This window comes from Corvus hawaiiensis, chromosome 1 (genome assembly GCF_020740725.1).
Source record: "Corvus hawaiiensis isolate bCorHaw1 chromosome 1, bCorHaw1.pri.cur, whole genome shotgun sequence".
Classification (NCBI taxonomy): Eukaryota; Metazoa; Chordata; class Aves; order Passeriformes; family Corvidae; genus Corvus; species Corvus hawaiiensis.
In genome coordinates, this window is record NC_063213.1 from 39918307 (window position 1) to 39940112 (window position 21806).

General features: G+C 40.8%; 1 protein-coding gene and 1 long non-coding RNA gene across 4 annotated transcripts in view; one reads left to right on the forward strand and one right to left on the reverse strand.

Moving 5' to 3' along the window:
- Positions 1 to 2847, reverse strand: part of CMC1 (C-X9-C motif containing 1) — a 46684-nt gene extending 43837 nt beyond the window's left edge. For all 3 annotated transcript variants that reach the window (XR_007203156.1, XR_007203155.1, XM_048301500.1), the window contains exon 1: positions 2755 to 2847. Coding sequence is in view for 1 of the 3 variants with exons in the window: in XM_048301500.1 (XP_048157457.1) it covers positions 2755 to 2779 (25 nt within the window). In the remaining 2 variants the exon portion in view is untranslated. The remainder of the gene's footprint in view (positions 1 to 2754) is intronic.
- A 75-nt stretch (positions 2848 to 2922) lies between these two features.
- On the forward strand, positions 2923 to 21646 carry LOC125324962. The gene is made up of 3 exons (XR_007203158.1): positions 2923 to 3008; positions 4861 to 5036; positions 20379 to 21646. It is a non-coding gene; the product is annotated as an uncharacterized LOC125324962 (long non-coding RNA).
- The last annotated feature ends 160 nt before the right edge of the window (positions 21647 to 21806 follow it).

Below are 21806 nucleotides of genomic sequence, written 5' to 3' on the forward strand. Positions count from 1 at the left end.
GACAAATTAAGGGCTGGACAGTCACCAACTATGCGAAGTTTAACACAATTTAGCACCTGGGACGGAGCAATTCTGGATGGACAGACAGACTGGGGAACAAGCATCTGGAGAGCAACGCTGAGGAAAGAGACCTGAGGGTCCTGGTCGATAGCAAGTTGAATATGAGTCAGCAGTGCCCTGGGAGCCAGGAGGGCCAAGCGTGTCCTGGGGTGCATCAGGCACCCAGGCAAGGGAGGGGATTGTCCCAGTCTTCTCTGCACTGGGGGGGACCTCACCATGAGTCCTGTCTGTTTGGGGCAGCACAAGACAAGAAGCATATAAAACTTTTGGAGAGCATGAAAAGGAGGGCTACAAAGTTGGTGAGGGGCCTAGAGGAGAGGAAGGGCCTAGAGCCACTCAAGGAGCAGCTGAGGTCACTTGGTCTGCTCAGCCTGGAGACTGAAGGGAGACCTCATTGCAGTCTACAGCTTTCTCGCAAAGTGAAGAGAAGAAAACACTGATCTCTTCTCCCTGGTGACCAGTGACATGCTGAGGGAACGGCATTAAGCTGAGTTAGGGGAGGTTTTAAGTTGGATATTAGGAAAAGGTTTTTCACCCAGATGGTGGCTGGGCACTGGAACAGGCTCTCCAGGGAAGTTCTCATGACACCAAGCCTGACAGAGTTCAAGAAACATTTGGACAACACTCTCAGGCACGTGGTGTGATTCTTGGAGAAGTCCTGTGCAGGGCCAGGAATTGGACTTGATGATCCTTGTGGGTCTATTCCAACTCAAGATAATCTATGATTTTATGAACATAACATTTTGTGAACATATTTATCTACCAATTTATTTACTGGATATAAACACCTAACGACACAACCACAGTTTCTTCCCAAACTGTGGCTATCAAAAAACTCCTCACATACAAATCACAACACAATTCACAGGTTCTACAGTCTGAGTTTCAGAGGACTCCTTGATATTCACTCCCTACTGCCTGTCAAAGCCATGAGAATACTTGTGTTTCTTGTGACCGTAAAATGAAGTATCAGTCATGGCAACAATTTACAGAACTGTGATCCTCCTCCTTTTTTTCTCATATATGAGCCAAGAAGCAGTTAAAAATGATGACATTAAAATCTACCACACCGGGGTATCTGGGTTAACACCTTACTAATACAAACAGGGCAGCTCACACCTCTTGCAGCTGTTGTTCCAGTTCCTCTGCTACCTCACTTAGACATCTCCACTTTTAGTTCATTCTGAGGTTTTCAACAGAGCTGTAACAGACAGACTGATGGGGAGTGGGGGGAGGGAAGCAAAAGATAGTGGATAACAAGGTAGCAGATTTAGACAGGTGTCAGTAAGCAATGCCACTGCTCAGCAGATGAATCTCAGTATTGGTGTCACATAGCAGGTAACCAAAATACACCTTCAGCAGTCCTACCACAGCTAACATACAACCACCATATGGTTTGGGAGGGACAGAAAATGTCACTATATACATAAATAGGGAAGCAGAACGCTGATGACTTCAGTGTTTGGTGCCATCCTTTTTGTTCTGCACTGAAATCACAACAGCTTGAATCACTGGGATTAGCTCAGTTGATTAGAACGTGCTGCTAATGACACCAAGGTTGGGGGTTTGATCCCATTATGGACCATTTACTTAAGAGTCAAACTCATTGATCCTTGTGGGTACCTTACAACTTAGAATATCCTCCAAATCTGTGAATTGGCTGATGTAATAATAACTGGGAAGCAGAATTACACTGTAGATGGACATCCACCACCTGAAATGCAGCACTAAGTTTTATAACATTTTCTTAATTGAGTAACAGATCAATGCTTAGAGGATACAATCACTAAACCCGGAACTTGACTACTCTATGAACGCTTTGTTTGCAAGGCCGGGAGAGCCAGGTCCAGGCCAGGTTTCCATCAGAAACCGAGAGCCTGGCCTTGGCCAGCATTCTTCGGCTTTTGGAGAAGCAGCCACAGGCTGCAAGGACCGAGGTGCACGACCACTGCAGTTCACCACCACCTACGGGAGTCTCAACATCTTGCGTTAGCTGGAGCAGGCCCACACCTCGCTGGGCTCGCTGTGACAGGGAAATGGCCTTTTAACACACCAGGCCGAGGGCAACTGCCTCGGGAACTCTGGGCACATGAGCGAACATTACATGGGCATAAAGGCCAGCGGCTTACATTCACTCCTGCGGACACATGTCTATAACTACTCGGACCAGCTCTCGGTAGCACGAAGCCGAGGACCGCATAACCTAGGTGCTTTGCCTTTACGTTTGTTACACAGCCAGAGAAGCTACAGCAGGCACTCGCAGTCACCTGGACGCCCCAGAGCTGCCCGCGCCCCGCGTCCTGCCGCTGGAGGTCACGGCGGCGGCAGCAGGGCGACAAGGAGGGAAGGAGGGAGGTGGCAGCGAGAGCACGCTGAGGGCGGCGGGGACGTCCCAGTCCGCCGGGAACCTCGCGGAGGACGGGCCGGAGCCCCTCAGGGCGACCCTTCCCAGCACCCGCCGGCGGTGCGCCGCAGCCCAGGCCACCGCCCGCTCCGGCGGGTGTGAGGGGCCAGCGGAAAGCGACGGGGGTTTCCCACAGGAAGCCCTAGCGAGGCGAGCGGCAGTGGGGAAGAGGAGGTCGGGGGGTGGAGGGGAGTATGTCTGGAGGGCGCTCCGCTGCCCCGCCGTCCTCCCTTCTTCCCTCCCTCTTTCCCTCCCTCCCCCTCGCTCGCCCGCCCGTCGACCGCCCCTACCTGCGGCGCCGGGGGGAGGCTCCATCGGCGGCCCCACGCACCGGCGGCAGCTGCGCACACCCTGCGCGGCCGCTTCCCCCGCCCTGCAGCGCAGGCGCGGCCCAACCCGCCCGCTCCTCCCGCTCCTCCCCGCATCGGGCGGAGACCGGAGGCGGGAGCGCCGAGGGCGAAGGGCGCTATGGGTGCGGGGATGTGTGCGCGAGGGCGGCCCCGAGGCTTTGGCGCTGAGGCTTTGGCGCTGAGCCACCACCGCGGTGAGCAGGGCTGAGGGGTTGTGGGTGGCCTCATACTCTGGGAGTCACCGAGGAGTCACAAAATCACAGAATGGGTCAGGTTGAAAAGGGACCACAGTGGGTCATCTGGTTCAACCTACCTGGGCAAACAGGGTCATCCCTACAGGATTGTGTCCAGATCGTTCTTGAGTATCTCAAGTGAGGGACACTCAACACCCTCTCTGAGCTGTGATCACCCGCACAGTAAAGGAGTTCTTCCTCATGTTCAGGTGGAACTTCCTGTGCATCAGATTGTGCTCGTTTCCTCTTGTCCTATTCTTTGGCACCACCGAGCAGAGCCTGGCTCTATCCTCTTGGCACTCCCGCGTTAGATATTTATATGCATTGATAAGGTCCCCTGTTAGTTGTCTCTTCTCGAGACCGAAAAGGCCCAGCTCCCTCAGCCTTTCCTCGTAAGAGAGATGCTCCGGTCCCCCAGTCATCCTCATTGCCCTCTGCTGGATCCACTCCAGGAGCTCCATGTCTCTCTTGTACTGAGGAGCCCAGAACTGGGGTCCTGACAGGCCTGGGCACCGAGAGCACCAGGTTCCTAGGGAACCTCAGGGAAGTTTTTGTGTGTGTGTGTGTAGCCTCTGACAGGGACTGGTGTCGCAGCCTGGAGGCACCAGCCCTTGGGATGCCCAAGGCTTCCACAGCAAGGACTTGAAGTGGCAACTGAGAATTTAATTGGTGGCTGTTTTTATTGATGAGTTGGTTTCTGATCATAAAAAGGGCTTCCCAGTCAGTGGGCAAGAGGTCCTCTCTCATGCCTCAGTGTCACTGGGATCACATACCTGTGAAAGCTGTGACAGAGGAATCAGGAAATCCAGTGTCCCACCTGCAACTCCTATTTAGGAGTCTGCAGAATATTTAACTGACCAACCTTTAGTTATTCATTGCATGAGGCAAGAATGACCACTTCGGGACATAAAACATGGGAAAAAAAAAAACATTTAAGAAATGATAAATTGCCAGAAATTGTCATACATTTGAAAACCCAAGAACATGATTCCCTAGAAATCAAGAGAAATGAAAAGCAAGGAGATATATCTGAAACTCAGGACTTGTTTTAATGAATACAACCCAGAATTTTCAGAAAGCCCACCCTCTTTTCCTATCTTTAACATTTTAGACTGACAGATGATAGAAAAATCAATCATTTTACTCAGTAGGCTCTCACAGGAGGCTGCAAAAATTCTTTTAAATGTAGCATTTCCTCTGTTATCTGGCATTGTTACTTTCTGTTCAGTGGAAAGGTAAGTTTTACACATTTACATTCTCAGGGAAGTGAGAAGTCCTGGAGCCTTCCCTAAACACCAGGTAAACCTTGTATGCCTCTGGAATATAACAAGCAGTCTAGAAAATTCAGTAGGAGGACTTTTGACAACACCATACTATTTGTTATTAAAATGAATTTCCATCAAAGTTTCAAGTGCAGTTTTCCCCCAGATTGACATTATTTTCCTCTAATGAAAATTTAGTCCCTTTATTTGGAAATACATTGTTTCAACTTGAGGCCACACTAAGAGCCAAGTTCTTCGTGTTGATACATTCACAGAAATTAGTAGAGCGTGATGTAGGCAAAATCTTCCACACGAATGCTTTTGGCCTTACTGATCTAAAGCATCTCTGCTTTATACCATTAAGTGCCTTATGCTTTTCTTTTTTTAACCACGAGTTTGATCTCATTGCTTAGAATAAAATGTGAATATTACAATTGTTTTCTGTAACTTTATACCATTTCAGTTAGTGTTTATAAATAATTTTGAGAATTTTAATTGAACAGAGCTGTGCAAATGCAACATGTCAATTTACTTGTATTTATTTTATTAAGGGATTTTGGCTATGCCACTTCTGCAATGAATATAAGAGAGTGTTAAAAAAAAAAGATACCGGCCAAACTGCGAAGAGTTCTTATATAATCTGCAAAGAGAAAATACAAGAAAACACACGATACAAAGAGGAGCTTTCAGCATAAGAGCCAAAAACGGGGAATGTACACTTTCAACAGTAAGTTGAGTTTAGAAAAAGGGACGTTATTTAAGTTAGTAATTTTTGCTGCTCTTAAACTTTTGGCTACTGGTGTTTATATATGCCCTGCAAAATTAGAACCCTAAATATTTTTTTTACTGATGAATTTCTTCGAACTTAAGTGTTAGCTCTGTGTGTTAATTTGATCAGTTTCAGGCCAGAACTTTGCTGCTTCTTTCATGGTAATAGTACATGCAAAAATGAATGTCCAATAGCTTCGTAGCTTGGAGAAGTTGCCTGCTGCTGCTTCTTCCAGTAGCAGGCCTGGAAAACAGAAACAGGACTTTTCTGGGAGTTTTATTTCCAAGTCTGACAAACTGACTGAATGCTGAGAATGAGGAATGCTGAGAACTGCAAGGGAGTAAGATACATCTTGAAGAAATAAGAACAAATACAAAGGAAGAAAGTTCATAGAACAACTTTGTTCTGGAGATGTGAGGGTCAGAAATAATTTTTGAGGGAGGGCATATGCAGCTGTGAGTCATAACAGTCATGCTATTTGAGACTAGTAGAAATTATCAGAAATGAGAAAGTATCAGAGAAAGTGTTATCTTGACAGATAAGCAAATGAGCTGACATTATGCAGAGTAGGAATGGCATAAGACAGTAAGGTAGAAACTGTTCACAAAGGGCTTTAAATTAAGATAAATAGCTTATGTCTGACTTGGGAGTCAGTGCAGTGATCCCAGGTACTGGCACTATGGCTACTCAATGACACAGGAAAATTATTTTCTCACAGCAGCTTGAATGAATAGAAGCAGAACAGTTTTCATCACCAGAAAAGACGGAAGTTACTGTGTGAGAGACGTGAAGTGTTAAGTGTTGTATCAAGAATTTTAGTAGCACAGATAAAAAAGCAAAACACTTTGTAAATATGTGTTCTTCATGCTTTTATATGCAGTCTTGATGTTAATAAGATCATCGACCTATCTAGAGGAAAGATATATTTACTTCATTAATGTGGAAGTGCCTGTGAAAATGAACTCCATCATGTAGGAGCATCCAAGGGTATAAAGGGATGGTTTCATTAAAAAGAAAAAGAAAAAGAAAAATGAGTGCAAAGTGGGTCTTCCTTAAACACGAGGTCTAACTTGTATCTTATCCCAGGAGAGAGTTTTGAAATGGTATCTGGAGTATGCAATTTGTGTTCAGTCAAATCTTTTTTAATACGAACCTTGCACAACTTGGGCAGCCCTGCGAAGTTGTGCTGAAATGTGTGGGGCTTTTGCTGTTGTAGCACTTTGGTACAAGTTCGTACCATATGCTTCGTTCGACTGACACACTTATCCAGTAAACTTGCTTAACTGGGACATCTCCTGGGGCATTGATGCGGGACCAGTACTACTTAATACACACAACTGCTGCTTAACAGGGCCCTAACAGAACAGTGGCTACTGCTTAGTGCCCCTGGTTATTCAGTATTGTTTATGTCATCTCTCTGTCACAGTCTCTTGGAACTTGTCTATACAAAGAAAATATTCCCTGCAATTAATTCTCTGAGGGTAAAATACTGGGTGCATTAGGGGAAATAGACTGATGATGGTGGTCATGATTTCTGCACTGATTGTTGCAGTGGGGAAGATATGGGAATTTCCCTTATAGTCTTGAAGGATGTTTGAGATAATGTTTTTCTCATAAAATTTAAAAAACCTACATAGTCAAAAGTAGTGTTGGGTTACAGTAATTTCTGTGTTTCTAAGATTCATATTGTCATTTGATTAGCTAATCTCCCATTTTCCAAAGTGTGAACATATTTTCACACTTCAACCAAGACAGTGTTAACAAAGAAACTGTAGATAGCAATAGAGATTAATTACCTATCCCATGAGTCTCCACACCTTGTTCTTACTAGATAAAAAGAGCCTATCTGCCTGCACACAAGTGTGATTTTTTTTTTAAACAATAGTCTTGGTCAAATGAGTTCAAAGGCTTATTTTCAAATGGCACCTCTTTGACATGCTTGTTCGCTGTTGACATTTTTGATCTTGTTTCATGAAATGTAATTTCCAGTAAAGGGTTGTGATTCTTTGCTAAGCTTACCCAAGTGAAATACATTCATTCATAGGTGTGAGATGTGGAGGAACTTTAAATGAGAATATTCAGAATCAAAGAAACGTTTGCTTCTCTTCTGGAGGGAATGTACTCTTACTGAAGTTACTGGAAAGTTGTTGAGGGCCTTATTTGCAATTGCCATCTGAGATTTTCACTGACTTGAGACATGACTTCCAGATGACGGAAAAATGTGAAAGAGGAGTTTGTAGTGTCTTTCTGTTACACAAGTTGCAGCATTTTGTATTTATTCCTCTGCAGAATTAAACCCATCCATATGTCTTTTTAAGGATAGGAGGTCTTTACAGCAGAATCTGTTACTGCAGGAAGAAGCATTAGGCATGTTGAACTATTTCTGTCCTGTCTTGTGAGCCTCTAATTCTGCGTGTTCTGGATATTAGTGGATGCTAGTATGTTGCAGACCTCTGAACCTGCAGCCTGTCAAGGTTCACATAAAGTGACATGAGACTTCTGCAGTATTTTCACAGTGCAGGCACTGGCACTGCATTGCCTTGGCCTCTCTCTTGCTCTGCAAGAACCACAACTGGCATGTTGCTGGGTGGAAAGCTCTGTAGTAGCAGTGCCCATTTCGAGTTCTGTGGACTGTTTCTTACCACTTCACCAAGAATGAAACCTTTCCCTTCATGGGCTTGGCCTTTCCACTCATGTTTCAGGGGAGTTGGGACCATCAGATCAGGGTGACTACCAAAACTTGCTGTCTTTCTATCAAGATGTCACTGAAGTAGTATGTAGGGAGCTGGCCATCTGCGTAAGTAGAAAAATTGTGTCAAATAATAATTCTGTTTGCCAGTCACTAATAGATCTGATTGGCAAAGTGAAAAACTGTTCCGTTCCTTTTCTGAAGTCTGCACACAAGAGCACACTCTTTCACTGGCTTTAGTCTCCTTAAAAATTCCTCTTTTATATCAGCAGAGTCAGATGTATCCCAAAGTTATAAACTCTATAGCAGATGTAGATCACTTGACTGTCATTAAGATTCTCGGATATTAGTAGTTCAGTAGTGTAAAAGGAAGGGAATGTTCACCACCAAAACAAAGCAGACTGTAAACTTTCATTGTTTGATTTACCTTGCTTACCAGAACAATTACTTTTCAGGCTGTGGTCAGAATGGTTTTCTGTCTGGATACATTCCCTGCAACTACAACTAGAGAGTGACTCTCACTTGTATTGAAGGTTTTATTTAGAAACTTATTTCAGTCATTACAGAAGCTTTGGATTTTCATTTTCCCTCCTTGCAGCTCTGCATCCAGTCACAAGTTTTATTTCTGTTCATAATGTTCTTTGAAAAGTTACTAGCCACTTTTGTTTTACCCTCTCCCATTTTTTTTTTACGTGCCACACAGAGAAGGGCTAGTCCTTGATGATAAATGTTAAAAAAGAAATGATTCAGTGTTCAATGTGGCTTCTAGGCCACAGTAACCACTGTGTGGTGCAGTCCTCTAGGTATGTGAGCTGGCATGAGAGCCCTCTTGCTGTCTTTCCATCAGTACTAGCCTGGGTATTTCCTAATCACTCCTTGGTCTGGTTTTAATTTGTTTGGGATTTTTTGTGCCACAGCAGAGAACATCTCTATGGAGGCAAGCTCTGAAATTCTAATGTACTTTCCAATTCATTCTTTAATGCAGACAGAGGTTACAGCTCCACCCTTGGTGTCAGGAGTTGTATTGCAAGTACAGAAGAAGAAAGAGTAAGCCTCTAATAACTGAAATGCGCTACATAGTCAGTTCTGTTTGAGTGCTAGTCTTGTTTGTACATACTCATTTTGTTTAGTAAATCCCTGCTTAGAGACACAAATCCTCTTAACTGCTGGTTGAGCCTCTTAAGAATCATTGTCTGTTTCTTTAGTTCTGGAAATGTTTGCTTCTCATAGGACACATCACCCTGTAGTGTAGGATCACCATTCTGCCTTGAAGTTCAACTGCAGTAGTTGCTTCTTTCATCTCTAAACCACAAAGAACCTTAGAAACAGGAAAAAAACCATCACAAAGAGCTTAGGCAGTTTGCCTGGCACTGTGGAGGAATGCTACTTGTAGAGTAGAGATCTGAAGATGAAGCTCCTCAATTTATAGTCCATTCAGATTACTTGAGATCATAACACTGCTCATAATTCAGGAAATTAAGCCTAAATACAAGCCATACTTGGATTTTTATCATTGGAAATTTTAAGATCTGAGTCATCAGGGCAGAAAAAAAACGTGATAAAACAAAAGCTACTTATTAATGTATGTAGAGAAGGATGCAGAAATGAAAAAGACTGTCATTGCTGAATGTGAACCTGAAGCTACCTAAAAAATTTTTTCTGTCAGCAGATGCCTTCTTTTTACATGCACCAAGCTCTCAGTATTTAACTTACAGTAAATCCTCACACCTATCCAACCAGATTTGCAGTAGGATAGTGTTACATAATTATCTATGATGTTATATTTGCATACCTACTTAGTTTACATTGTTGAGAAGTCTTTGGTTGGTTGTCTTTTTCTCCATGAAATAAAAAATACAATCTGAGATATGGGAATTTTTCCTTAAAATTTACTGTTAAATATCTTTACTGCACTTGTTTCTAATTCAAATTTGTCACGTGAAGTCTGATAAACAGAACGTGAGTAGAGGAAAATGCTTTTCTACCGTGACAGATATGGTCAAAACATGGGGTTTTTTTGTAAAATCTTTTCCCTTCCCTTTAGTTTTTAGGTGCATAAGAGTGATGCAACAATAATAACACTGAACACTTAGCTTCTCTATATTCACCAGTCTGGAAAATTAAATGTGACTTTAAGTTTAACACTACTCTGCTAAGGAACCTCAACTGACCAGCACTGATTCCGTGGTTTTAGTTACTGAGATATGGATGTTGTCAAGAGGAAGAATTGGCAGTCATAAAACTCTATAACCTGAAATGCAGTAAGGGGAAAAACGTCTTACATCCTGGGAACATCAACTTCTTTGTGTTCATCCATTGCTTTGAAAATCAACTTCTTAGTTCCTAGTATCTTATCTATGTTGTGCAGTTAAGCATTTGCCTGTTTGTGAGTACAGGAGACTTATTGGTGAAGGCAGTGAAATTATCATGTCCCATATTTTTGAGCTGAGAAATAAATTCTCATTGTAGCTGCAAACAAATGTTACTTCTACCCTCATCTCACTTTCTCATCTCTTTTTTATGTTGCTAGGTGTGGTTTTATAGCTGCTGTACTTATATCTACTGACATTCATTTCAGCGTTAAGTGAGTGCTGAATGCAGGGGAGATCTGTTGTGAAAACTCAGCTCTCAACATGTATTTCCCTGCAATCTGATTCTGGTGCGTTCCTAATTACCCACCTCACTGGGATATTTGCGTGCCTAAGTAATACAGGCTTTATGCAACTCCAGTTCTGATGGCTGGTTGGTGGGATTGCAGCAAGGGTTGGTCACAGCTGATGTGTCAAACCATAGTGTTGTCTAAGAATCATGAGATATGTTTTGGACTGATTAATGTGACCCGTTGTAATACATAGAACCCAGGTGAAAACTCGACGGATTTATCCCATTGATTCCAGTTGCGTTTAGGAGGCCATAAGAGCCTGACAACTTCTACATTCAAATTCTTTGCTGCAAAGCATTTGATTGACCATTGCCTTTGCTTTACAACCAATGTTCAACCTTTGCTCACAACTGAAAATTATATGAGGATATGTAATGTAATTGAAGCTTGATACAGAAGTGGATACACAATGGAAACCCTTGGCAAAATGAGTTAAACAAGTATTTTAAGATCTAGGAAGAGCTAAACAGTTCTCAAACTTCAGTGACAATGGTAACTAATTTAGGGCAAACTGAAACTGGGAGTTGAATTCAGATACTACAATTCAGGATTTCATAGTTCTCTCTTTGCTCTCCAATTAAATAAGTAGCTAAGGTGTATCCTATATTTCTAATCTTTTAAGATGCAATTTTGGATTATGGATTTTACTATTTTCATTATTTACTATTTATTCAGCATAGTCTGATCATTGTGCGTTACTAACATCAGTATCAGGGATTTGAGTTTGTTTGTTCAGGAATTGTTTGCATATCTGTTCCAAAAATCTTGCCATATAAACAATTGAAATGACCTAACAAACAGAATTAAATAAGGGCAAAGAGAGCAAGAAGACATTACAAATGTCATATTTATTTTGAAGACATCTACTGCATATCTGTTATCATTATACATTGGTAATATATGTGAAATGTAGTAGAGGTTTCATATATACAGATTTAATTCTCTTTCTGACTTATCCTACAGAATTAGAAAGGAGCATAGCATCAGACGTGATTGAATGGGGATGTGTCAAAAGAAAGTGTCACTTTAATGTTTAGCTTTCTGTCATGTTTTTACATAACTGGGACTAAGTGTTAATCAACTCAGAAAAGCAGGGATTTTTGGTCAGGTAATTTCAAGTTCATTCTTTCTTGGAATTTTTCTTTTTTGCCCCGCTTTTTGTAACACCTTTTATTTAATTTCAGTGACTAATTCACATTTTAGAGAAAAGAATATTCAGTGCTCTAAACTTTCAGTAAGGTTCATAACATCTCTGAGGTTTCCCGGAACTTCTACAACAAAATTATGGGAGAGCAAATTTGGTATTTCTGGTAAGTCAAAGGATTGAAACAAATGGCAAATGATCCTTTTAAAAATTAGCAGTTACATAAATTAACATAGAGAAATAGAAAGGTAGAGAAAACAATTAAAACACCCAGCCTCTTGATCTTTCTGTGCTATATTTTGAATAGGTATTTGGAAATGCAACTGAATCCCTGCAGTGGATAAACCAACTTTTTTTCATGAGCATTGCATTCTATGACACAAACATATAAGTCTCCCTCAGTATTGCAATTTGTATTCAGTTAAGTACCAAAAAGTTGATTGCAGTGTGTGATGAATCAATTCCCATGCTGAGATAAGCTGTAGAAAGGGAAGTTGAAGTTTGAATTTCATGATTTTCTGATGTGGAGCAAAAGATTAGGAGTAACAGCAAGATTTTAACCCCTGAGCTCTAAAGAAATATTGCATTTGGAGTGTCAGAATAACTCTTTTTCACTTGGCTATCTGTATGCTGTACTGGCATCTATAGAAATAAAAGTTCTGTTTGTTCGGAGGGTCCTTTCTTGCTACTTAAAGCAGAAAGTTTTAAGATGTGGAAATTTGCATAGCTTGGTATTGATTTCCTCAGGGATTTCCTCTCCTACCAAAATGGAGGCAGCCAAGTTAGATGGAGAAATCATAGCACCTTTAGAGACTTACAATTTTTTTTTAGTATGTTTTTATTGGGTTCTTAACAAGTGCTTCTTCCACCTTCTTGTTATGCTTCTTGATTTTTCATTCGAGAAATATATACTGTGAATACAGTATCTTGATGCTGCATCTTTTCTTCCATTGATATATCATGCATACAAAACCATTTGTTATTCTTTTGTTCTCTATTACAATATGACAGCTTGGCCTTTCACAATGCATAAGGATAACTTCTGGTCAATTTTAGAAGGAGAAGAAGCAGTATGTAGAAAACTTTATCTACCATCTCTGGAAAATGCTATTCTTGCTAGGGTTCCAATTTCAAACCCAGTGGTATGCCATGGTTATACTGTCATCCAGTATAATATATCCATAATATAATTTAGTTTTCATCACAATTCGTCTCCAGATTTGTCATAATAATTGCCTTTCTTGCCATCCTTTGTTGTTCTTGAAAGTTTCAGTTTACTTTTTTTGTATAAGAAGGTTTGGTTGGTGAGTGACATCTGATCCTGTACCACCATTGACAGATGTACAATATTAATCAAGTGTGTGGCTGAACTGCAGTTTCTGCAGATGCAGCTTTTACAGTCACTTCATATTCACTGCTTAGCCAGTCGCACAGTAATTTGCTGTAAAAAGGAATCCAGAACCTGGAATGTCATTAAAAATACTGTGTATGCATCGATGCTACCTTTTACAAGTATTTAAATAGATTTGCACTTTAACAAAAATGATGGTGGATATTGATACTGTAACTGAAAGTACGTAAGTACCATTTAAATTCACTTCTCATCTTGTTTTGACTCAAAATTTTGTTAGCCAGAAAATTAGGGAAAATTTTGAATTTAATTTTTTTAAGCTCTGTATGGTTTACACAAGCAGGAATATATGTTAATTAAAGAAAGATCAAAGCAGTTTACTATACCTTAAGGCTTCTAGAACAATATGATGTTTAAGAATGTCTCACATTGATTTCAGTTCTGGATTTCATTGTGGAGGACAGAGCTACTCATACACGAGGATGAAGAATATAATCCTAACTAGGACATCCAGCATTAGTACAAACAAAGTCCCTCTAGGAAGGTGTAACAAGTTGTGGTGGCAGTTTAAGCTCTCTTCATGTTCTAATCACAACTTCAACAAAGATCAAAATATAAAGGATTGTTCCAAAGAAGATATTACAGTACCTCATTTTGTGTAATTAAAATATAATTTTGAACTCTTTAGCATTAAACTGAGTCTGCAGATGATGGTTACAACATCCATCTATTGACTGCAATTTGCATTGAATTCTGTCTTACCTAGCCCATGTTCCATCTGAGCTGACACTCAGCTAGAGCATGGCAACTGCACTGACGTAATTCTTTTGATATTGGGGCAACATACAGAGTCCATTTGACTGACTTTCTATTTATCAAGCCATGTTCTGCCGAGAACGTAAATAATTCAAAATTTCCATTTCAGCATTATTTTCCCTCATAATTTCCTTCCATTGGTGCAGCAAAGACCCCGCAGTATGCCACTATCTGCAAATTGTGGGTACCAACCAGGTTAGGGCGCTGCAGGCTTCCAGGCAAGGAGCTCTGGTTCCCTGATGGGGTGACACTCATTCTCCAGGACCGAGGCTATAGAAGGCCCCTTCAGGAGAGCTCCTGCTGTGGTGAACCAGCACTAGGAGGGTGGGAAGCAGCTTCAGGCAGAGCTGCTGGCCAGCCTGCCTGCTGGAGGGATGGGGCCAGGGCAGCACAGAGCCAGGGTGGGGAAAAGCGGCAGAATCTCCGCAGCGCGGTTCTTGCCAGGTTAGGGAATGTGTAACGGAGCAGCTGTTGGATATGCAGTGACAGCTACCACGATCACCATGGCTTTGCTGGCTGACAGCATGTCTCCCAAAGGGGGGTAAAGCATGGGCTACTCTAATCAGATGTTCATTCGGAGAAAAATGAACTTTCTGTCATTCAAGTCCTTGCGGGTACTGCAAAGAGAACAAAAGAATACAGTCATTAAAAAAAAGTCACTGGCTACTGACCTGCCTGTCAATAAGCATTAAAGAAATGTGATGCTACTGCTGAGAAACTACCAAATTTGTTTTAAAGAGCAATGCTAATGTCAAATACGAAGTCAGAATTGGTGTTGATCTGTAACAATCATGTTGGAAACCAAGAGATACTTTTGGTTTTGTTGTAAAGGAAAAATCCTCCACAATAGATACTTGCATTCACAAGGGAGAAAATCTGCAGTTGAAATAGGAAGAGAATAGAGGAGGGGAAAAGGTAATTTTTCGTTCTGCTCAGTTTGGATATCCTCGCAGTTCACAACAGCAATTAGGCTTTTTGAAATTGGCAATAAACCCTGAGAAAGGATGAGCATATTGTCAGAATAGTTTTTTTAAAGAGGTGCATTCATTCTGACTCGGGGAGGAGCTGGAGTCTGCAGTGAAGAGTGGGCAGCAAGCACTAGCATTCTTAAAACTCTTTGGAGTTAGAGGCTTTGCTACCATAAAGGAGCCATTTTTCTAGGAAGGATCTGCAAGACCCTCAAAAGAAGAAGACATGCAGACACCAATTCTTTTTCTGCATACTTAAATTCATATCCTGTTTCAGAAAAGAAAAAGAGCTTTGAGGTCTCACTTCAGCTTTTACTGTGTTAGATGTACATCAGAAATACCCTCCTAGCTTTTCACACACTTCTAGTCAGAAGACTACTGTAATTCTGTAAGTACTGTACTGTTTTGGCTAGGTGGTTTTGCCATAACCTCTTCTTAACATCTTTTCATTCAGTTTCTCTCTCCTCTGTCATTTATTCCAGACCGCTTCTGACTTCCGCAGTATGAAAAATCCCAACTAGTAATGTATATAAGTATGAATCATACTTGTTTAAAACAAGTGGTTTTTTCACTTCCGTCCATTTCGTTGTCATGTTTGAGGCTTCTACATTTTTCTTTTATATTGGTGGCTAGCTGGAAGGACATATAGACATTGGGGCCTTTGGGAGAGATTGTTCCTGCTTTTCATTTGAAAGCAGGTCACTGCTCTTATTGATTTCTGGACTACCAGATATTGTATGTGTCAATGTCAAGTTTTAGGTCTCTTCTTGTGTTGGCATTGGTGATGAAGAATTCAGTATTTTGGTTTTACAGGGGCACACGTAGGTCATTTTACCATTAAAATTACCAGAGGACCAGAAATACTCTCTTGTTTTCAACTAACAAATCTCCAGATTGTTCAAATACTTTTAGAAAGGTGATTTGTATAATTGCTTTGTGTGCTGGTGACTTTTTTTCTTTTGTATTTCCGGGAAAAACTTAACAAAGGACTTCTTTTTATTCTCTTACTATTTCATAAGAACTAGTCTCATTCCTGGAATGTTAATATTGGTGTTATCCATCTTGCAGAAAAAAAAAATTGAGATTCAGAGACAGTGAGTGTCATGGTTTAGCATAGTTTGGGTTTTTAGTTAGGGAGGGGCCCCCTCAGCCATGGAAGTGATTCTTTGCGAAGAGGTGCTTACAGCTTTCTCTATGACCTGACAGAACCAATCAATTGGCTAGTTTGAATATTGGCAACTTTTTAATGTCACTCAGCCGCTTCTGCTCGCTGGACACCCAGCACAGCCCCCTCAGTGCGGGCCGGGCTGGCCGGGAGAGAGCCGGGAGACAGCCGGGAGAGAGCCGGGAGAGAGCCACCCCGGAGCCGTGCGGCCCTGTTCCACCCGCGGCCCTGCTCCGTGCGGGCAGCCCCGCGGCTCCGCCGGGCCGGCCCTCGCCTAGTGCGGCTGAAATTCATCTGGTGCCGCTGCCTGGCAAAGATCATGTGACCAAAAGTGATAAGCGAATTCCAGCTGCAATGCCCGGGTGAGATTAACCCTTTTAGTGCTGTAAGATTCCTCCAGAACAGATGAAGCCTGCAGACATTAGTACTCTCCCAAGTCAAAAGAAAAGGAAAGGTGAAGGCACGTGAAGAAAACATCATAAAGACACCAAAGTCAGTGAAGAAGGAAGAGGTGAAACCCTGAGGAAGGAGAAAGAGGAGATGCTTCAAACCTAGAAGCTGAAATTCCTTTGTAAGGCTAGGGTGATGGACTATGATACATCAGAGTACTCGCTGTAATTTCATGAAGCATGGGGGCTGGAGCATTCAAACCACAATCATGAGCAAAAGTACCTGGGCTGAAATAAGCAAATGTTGAAGTAGCTGTGATCAGATGAGAGGCTTGAACAGAGAGACATGAAAGTGATGAAGACCCTTGCTCCCAGGGAAGAAGAAGACCTCTGTTCCTAGAGATGAAGATGCTCCCAGAGATAGGTGAAGAGAACCTTTGCTTCTGAACAGCTCATCCTTAAAATGGTACCCCAGTAGCTCAAGATTGGAGCCTCAAAAGCAGTTGTGGGGAAAGCTGTAAGTCAAGGGAAGGGACTTTCACATGTGAGCAGAGAACCAACCCGGGTGGCTGTCTCACTGTGATATTGAAGCCATGAGAGAACTGTTTCTTGTGGAGATGTCTCCATAGCATGAGCAAGAGAGACTCCTCTCCCTAACTGAACTTAAAAAGAGATTATTATAGAGGTGGTAAACTCACTGAAAATCTCAAGGGTTGTTTTTTTACGTTGTCAGTGGGAGAAGGAAGAAAGGTGGGAAGAGAAGTGTTCTGAAGGTTAATTCTGACTCTTACTTTTTTCTTTCTTTTAGTTCTGTTAATAAACTTCTTTATATTCTTTTAAGTTTTGTGCCTGCTTTGCTTTCTCCTAATTCTTATCTCACAGAAGAAAATAAGTAATGGATATTTTGAACCGAACCACTACAGTGAGTTATGATGTAATTGAGTAATTGATGATGAATGATGACAAAAGTGTCCATGAAAAATATGTAAAACAGTTAAGGTGTGTAGGAATTAAACGGTGTTTAAGATTTGTATAATCTGTCTGAAATACAGAAAACTTTAAAGAATATTGCTACATGTTTAGCTAGAAATTTATAATTTTCTCTCCAGCTCTTACTGTAAATGTTAAAAGTAATTTTGACCCATGTTTGAAAGGAAAGTTCTTGTATTTTTCATATTAAAATGTTAAAATGTTTATTTTATTATTACCTTGAAGCATAGAAAACTGAATGCTCTTTTGGCTGGGAAAACTATCTTTTCCCTTTCAAGCAGCACTGAATATTTTGCAACATCCAGAAGTGCAGACCAAGAGCCGTCTCTTTGAGGAGAGATTCTGAGAAGATTCAGATCCCTTGAGCATGCTCAAATTTGCCTAGAACGTAGAAATACAAACCACAAAATAAATTGGGTGTGTTTAATAATGACAACTGTTGTTTTTTATTTCCCCTCCTCACTTTCCCTGTCTGGAGACTGCAGCAGAAACCACGTGATCAGACAGATGTCTTTCAAATAAGTTCTTAAATTAACCTTCTGTTCTTGAAAACAGATGCAAAACTAAGAACACCTTAAGCAACCCCAAGTGTTTCCAAATGTACATATGGATTTGGTGGGATAGGCATGTACTATTTCTTCTAAGCATAAATTTGTGTAAATTGTGTAAAAGCAAAAAGTAAACCTAATACTTGTATTTATTAACAATTTATATTAACAATGAATCCTTGTAAGCAGTCTAGGAAATGATCATTCAGCTGTCAAGGTTGAATGAAGTTTGCACATGAGGTGAAGTGTGTTGAACTTCTAGTATGAAGTTCATGCAGAAGAGAAACTACTTCAACAATTCCATTCAGGTATGGAGATAGAAATGGACACATTCTTTTTGACTTTCTGAGCTTGGCTTTGAATTGGCTGGTTTTGTACTATAGGAGCATACTTGTTCCTTACCAGTTTACCTTGGCCCAGAGTTCACTTTCTCCAGTAGAAATGAGATCAAGTTACCATCCAGGTACTCTGTAAGCCATCTTTATGTGGTTGATTCTTTCCTTGTGTTAAGGCACCTTTCTGGACTGCTTGGGAAGGAACTCTGACAGCACCATTGCTTTACAAAGTCCAACAGAAGGGTAAACTGCCTACCTTTAGCAGCTGTCTTTACGTTCTTTCATTCCCTCTTAAGCAGACTTAAGCCCTCCTGCCTGTGACCAGCAGTACCCAGTGGTCTGCTCTTCACAGTCACAGGCTTTGAAAAGTGTCCCCACACACTCTCTGTGCTTGATGTGTGCAGCTGTACTCAGGCAAGTGCTTAAGGGCAGATATCTTTATTTCAGAGTTTTCTGAAAATCTGAATTTGAACATTCTGAGCACTTATTAAGATTGTTGGATTTTGTACTCTGTTACCTTTTAACAGTAGCTGGCTTTTTTTAATGTCATCTTTCTGATGTAACTGTTCCATATTTGCCGAGGGATTGTCCTTCTTCAGCAGGAAATAAAAATGGCTTTATGAATATGGGTACTCTAATCTTAATATTGTGTATGTAGAAGACAGGAGAGAAACAGAGAAGGCAGATTCAGCAAGGAACAAAGAAGAGCATTAAATGACTTACAAGTTCACCAGGATACCACACAACTCTTAAGATAACTACTACCAGTCTTGTTGAAGAAATCACGTGAAACCTGTATCCCAGCAGTAATTACAGTGGCCAATGGATCTGGTTTTTGGTGTGGGAGCACAAATTCTTCCACCAATTCTACTCCAGCAAGGCAATATATTAGGCCTTCTGCTCAGCTGGATGGGAGAGCAAAGACAGTTACTGTCCTGATCCATGAACTAGCATTCAGATGTTTTCGTACGCTGTTAAATGTATTTTGAAAGTGTTCCTGTTTATTGCTGACATGTCTTAATTTATGAAAGCAATGATATGTTTAGTGTGTTTTGTAAAAAATACCCCATGAAATCCAAATTTTAGTCTCCCTAAATCTGTAAAATTTACCGGCAGTTAACCAAAACTCTTGAGCATGCCTAGGCCATGGTATAGATGACGGTGCATTGCTTGACTATGGCATGTTGTCAGTGCTTTTAAGACCTTTCCTTCACAGGTCAGCACCTCAGTGTGCTCTGCCAGAGTGACCAGGCAACCACTTCCTTTTTCCTGACAGCGTGTCCCCCTCTCCTTCTGTAGCTTCATAGATATTCTAAAGCCAGCAGGAGTATTTGTTCTAACTGCTATGTCAGTCCACCAAACAAATATGCAATATGAAGTTACAGAATAGAGAGAAGGGATTTTAGGACTTTGTACTTCCCTGAGAGGGGACCTAGTAAGATGCGATGGTTTGGGAAAACATTCCAGGAGACAGTGGAGTGGCCTGAGGAATAAGGGACTCTCGAGCTAAGTACTCTGGTAAAGGTTCTGGTTTTTGTTTTTAAGCCTCTTAATGTAAATAGGAACACGCTTGGTGGTGTTGGTAAACAGAGTGAACATTTCATGCACTATAGCACGTTTGTAGCTGTCACCATAAATGCATGGATAATGTTTTCTCATTTAACATTTTTTGGTGATAGTTTCAGTTTGATTCATTATTGCTCACAAAAAGACTTACAGTAATGGAAACCTTTACAGTTATGAGAGATGTTATGTAATCTCATCAGTCATTTTGTGTTTGCAAAGTATATTTTTTTAAATTCAAATTATTCATATTATTCATATTCATTTTTATTCAAATAATTCCTATTATTTTTTAATAATTTGTATTCTTTCTAGATACATTGCCAAAAGTTTCATATCAAATTTTAATTATAAATTGTTACAAAAACCCAGTAAGTTGCATGAAGCTGGCTGGAAAAGCTTATGGAAAAATCTTTTGGCAAGAGGATGCTTTAAGACATATTTTATGGTCTTGTCCAGAGGTACCATATTTTTGGAAAAAAAATAATTAAAGTCATTAGGAAAATTGAAAGACAGGCAATTTGTTTTGAGTAACAGCAGAGAAAAAAAATCCATATCTAGTGAAAGGTAGTTCAATTTTTCTTTTTATTAAGTTTTCATTTTAATTGTATGAACCACTTTGAGACTGTGTTGCCTTGAGATAAAAATGTAGGAGCCTGAGAGATTTTTCTTTGATGCAGGAGGAGAGAGGCAGAGACAGAGGAAGAAAAGAATAGTGAAGACTTTGGCAGAAAAAATTTGGCATTCTAAAATCGGTAATATATGAACCTCCTCAACTGAATAACTGCACAATATTTTCATATATTTACCATTTCAAATGTCTGCATTTGAATGAGAGTGACTTTTATATTTATCTTTTTATGTCTGGTCTTATTTTTTGACATTAAATATTTGCGTTGTGTGTGCTAACTGAACTTTGGAAAGTACACCTCAAATACAGTGACAATGGTGGTTCTGTGAGGCTTGCTGAGATTACCAAAGTTCTGTGTCCTTTGGATAAGATCGTTTCATGTCTCTTTTTTTGGAATATTTGCCTGTTTTCCTAAAATACTAAATAGCCTATGTCAAATTCTGGTCTTCAGGGCAGCAAAAGTGCCCTGCTTTGGGAGCACCAATTAGTTGTGCAATGGGGAGCAGTAGTAGTTCATTGCTCTGTGTCTGTGTGCCATTGTCTGTTGCTGTTCCTTCGTATTCTCCGTGATTTGTTTGGCAGCACATTAAGAAGTCTTATTTAGTGGCTCATTTAAAAGAACAATGTACTTGAGTTTGCTGAGGAAATAACTACTACTTCTAATTTGAAGATCCTGATTGCCCCAACGTGAGTCCCCCAAAAGTTGATTGCCTTATGCACTAACACCCAGTGGAAGAAGAATCTGTGCTACAAATAGTTGCCACATCAGAAATAATTCAAAACTGCAAGAAAGAGAAAAATAAAAAATAACTGAAGCTCCAGACAAATTGGCAGGCTGGGTTGTGTAAATAAAATGGCCAGCTAATTGTATTCCCTGGTGAATCCAGTCCAAATGGACCAGACGGGTTGAGTGCATAATAGAACACATGCACCACAGTTTGAAAATCTCTGGGAATACTGAGCTGTCTTGTGCTACCCCTGATGGAGCTGAAATTGTAGTGAACAGAATGCTGGAACCATGTTGTATTATCAGAGGACGTGGAACCACTTATTTGAACTAAACACTTAGTGCTGTCATGCTGGTGTGACAGAAAATGGCACTAAAGCACAGCTGAGTGGCTATTTTTGTCTGGGTAAATACTCCAGTTTGTCAAGCTCTGTCTTTAGATCTGCTAAAGCACAAAGGTAGAGTTCACAATTAGACATTAACAACTTTATATTATGTTAGCTCAGGAAGAAGAATCACCTCATTCCTTTTCTTTTCTATGTGCAATTGTAAATGTCTAGTAAATTAAAGAAGTGGGTCTCAGATGATTCAAAGAGGATGATTAAGCCTATGTTTCATTTTGTATTTCCACAAAATAAATTTTGTGTAAATGTACCTCTTTCTTTTCTTTCTTTATTTCAGTTCATCAGGTTTTGGCATTGGTGGTGGTGGATGTAGTCTCCAGTTTAAAAAGCACTCCTTGTAAGAGAT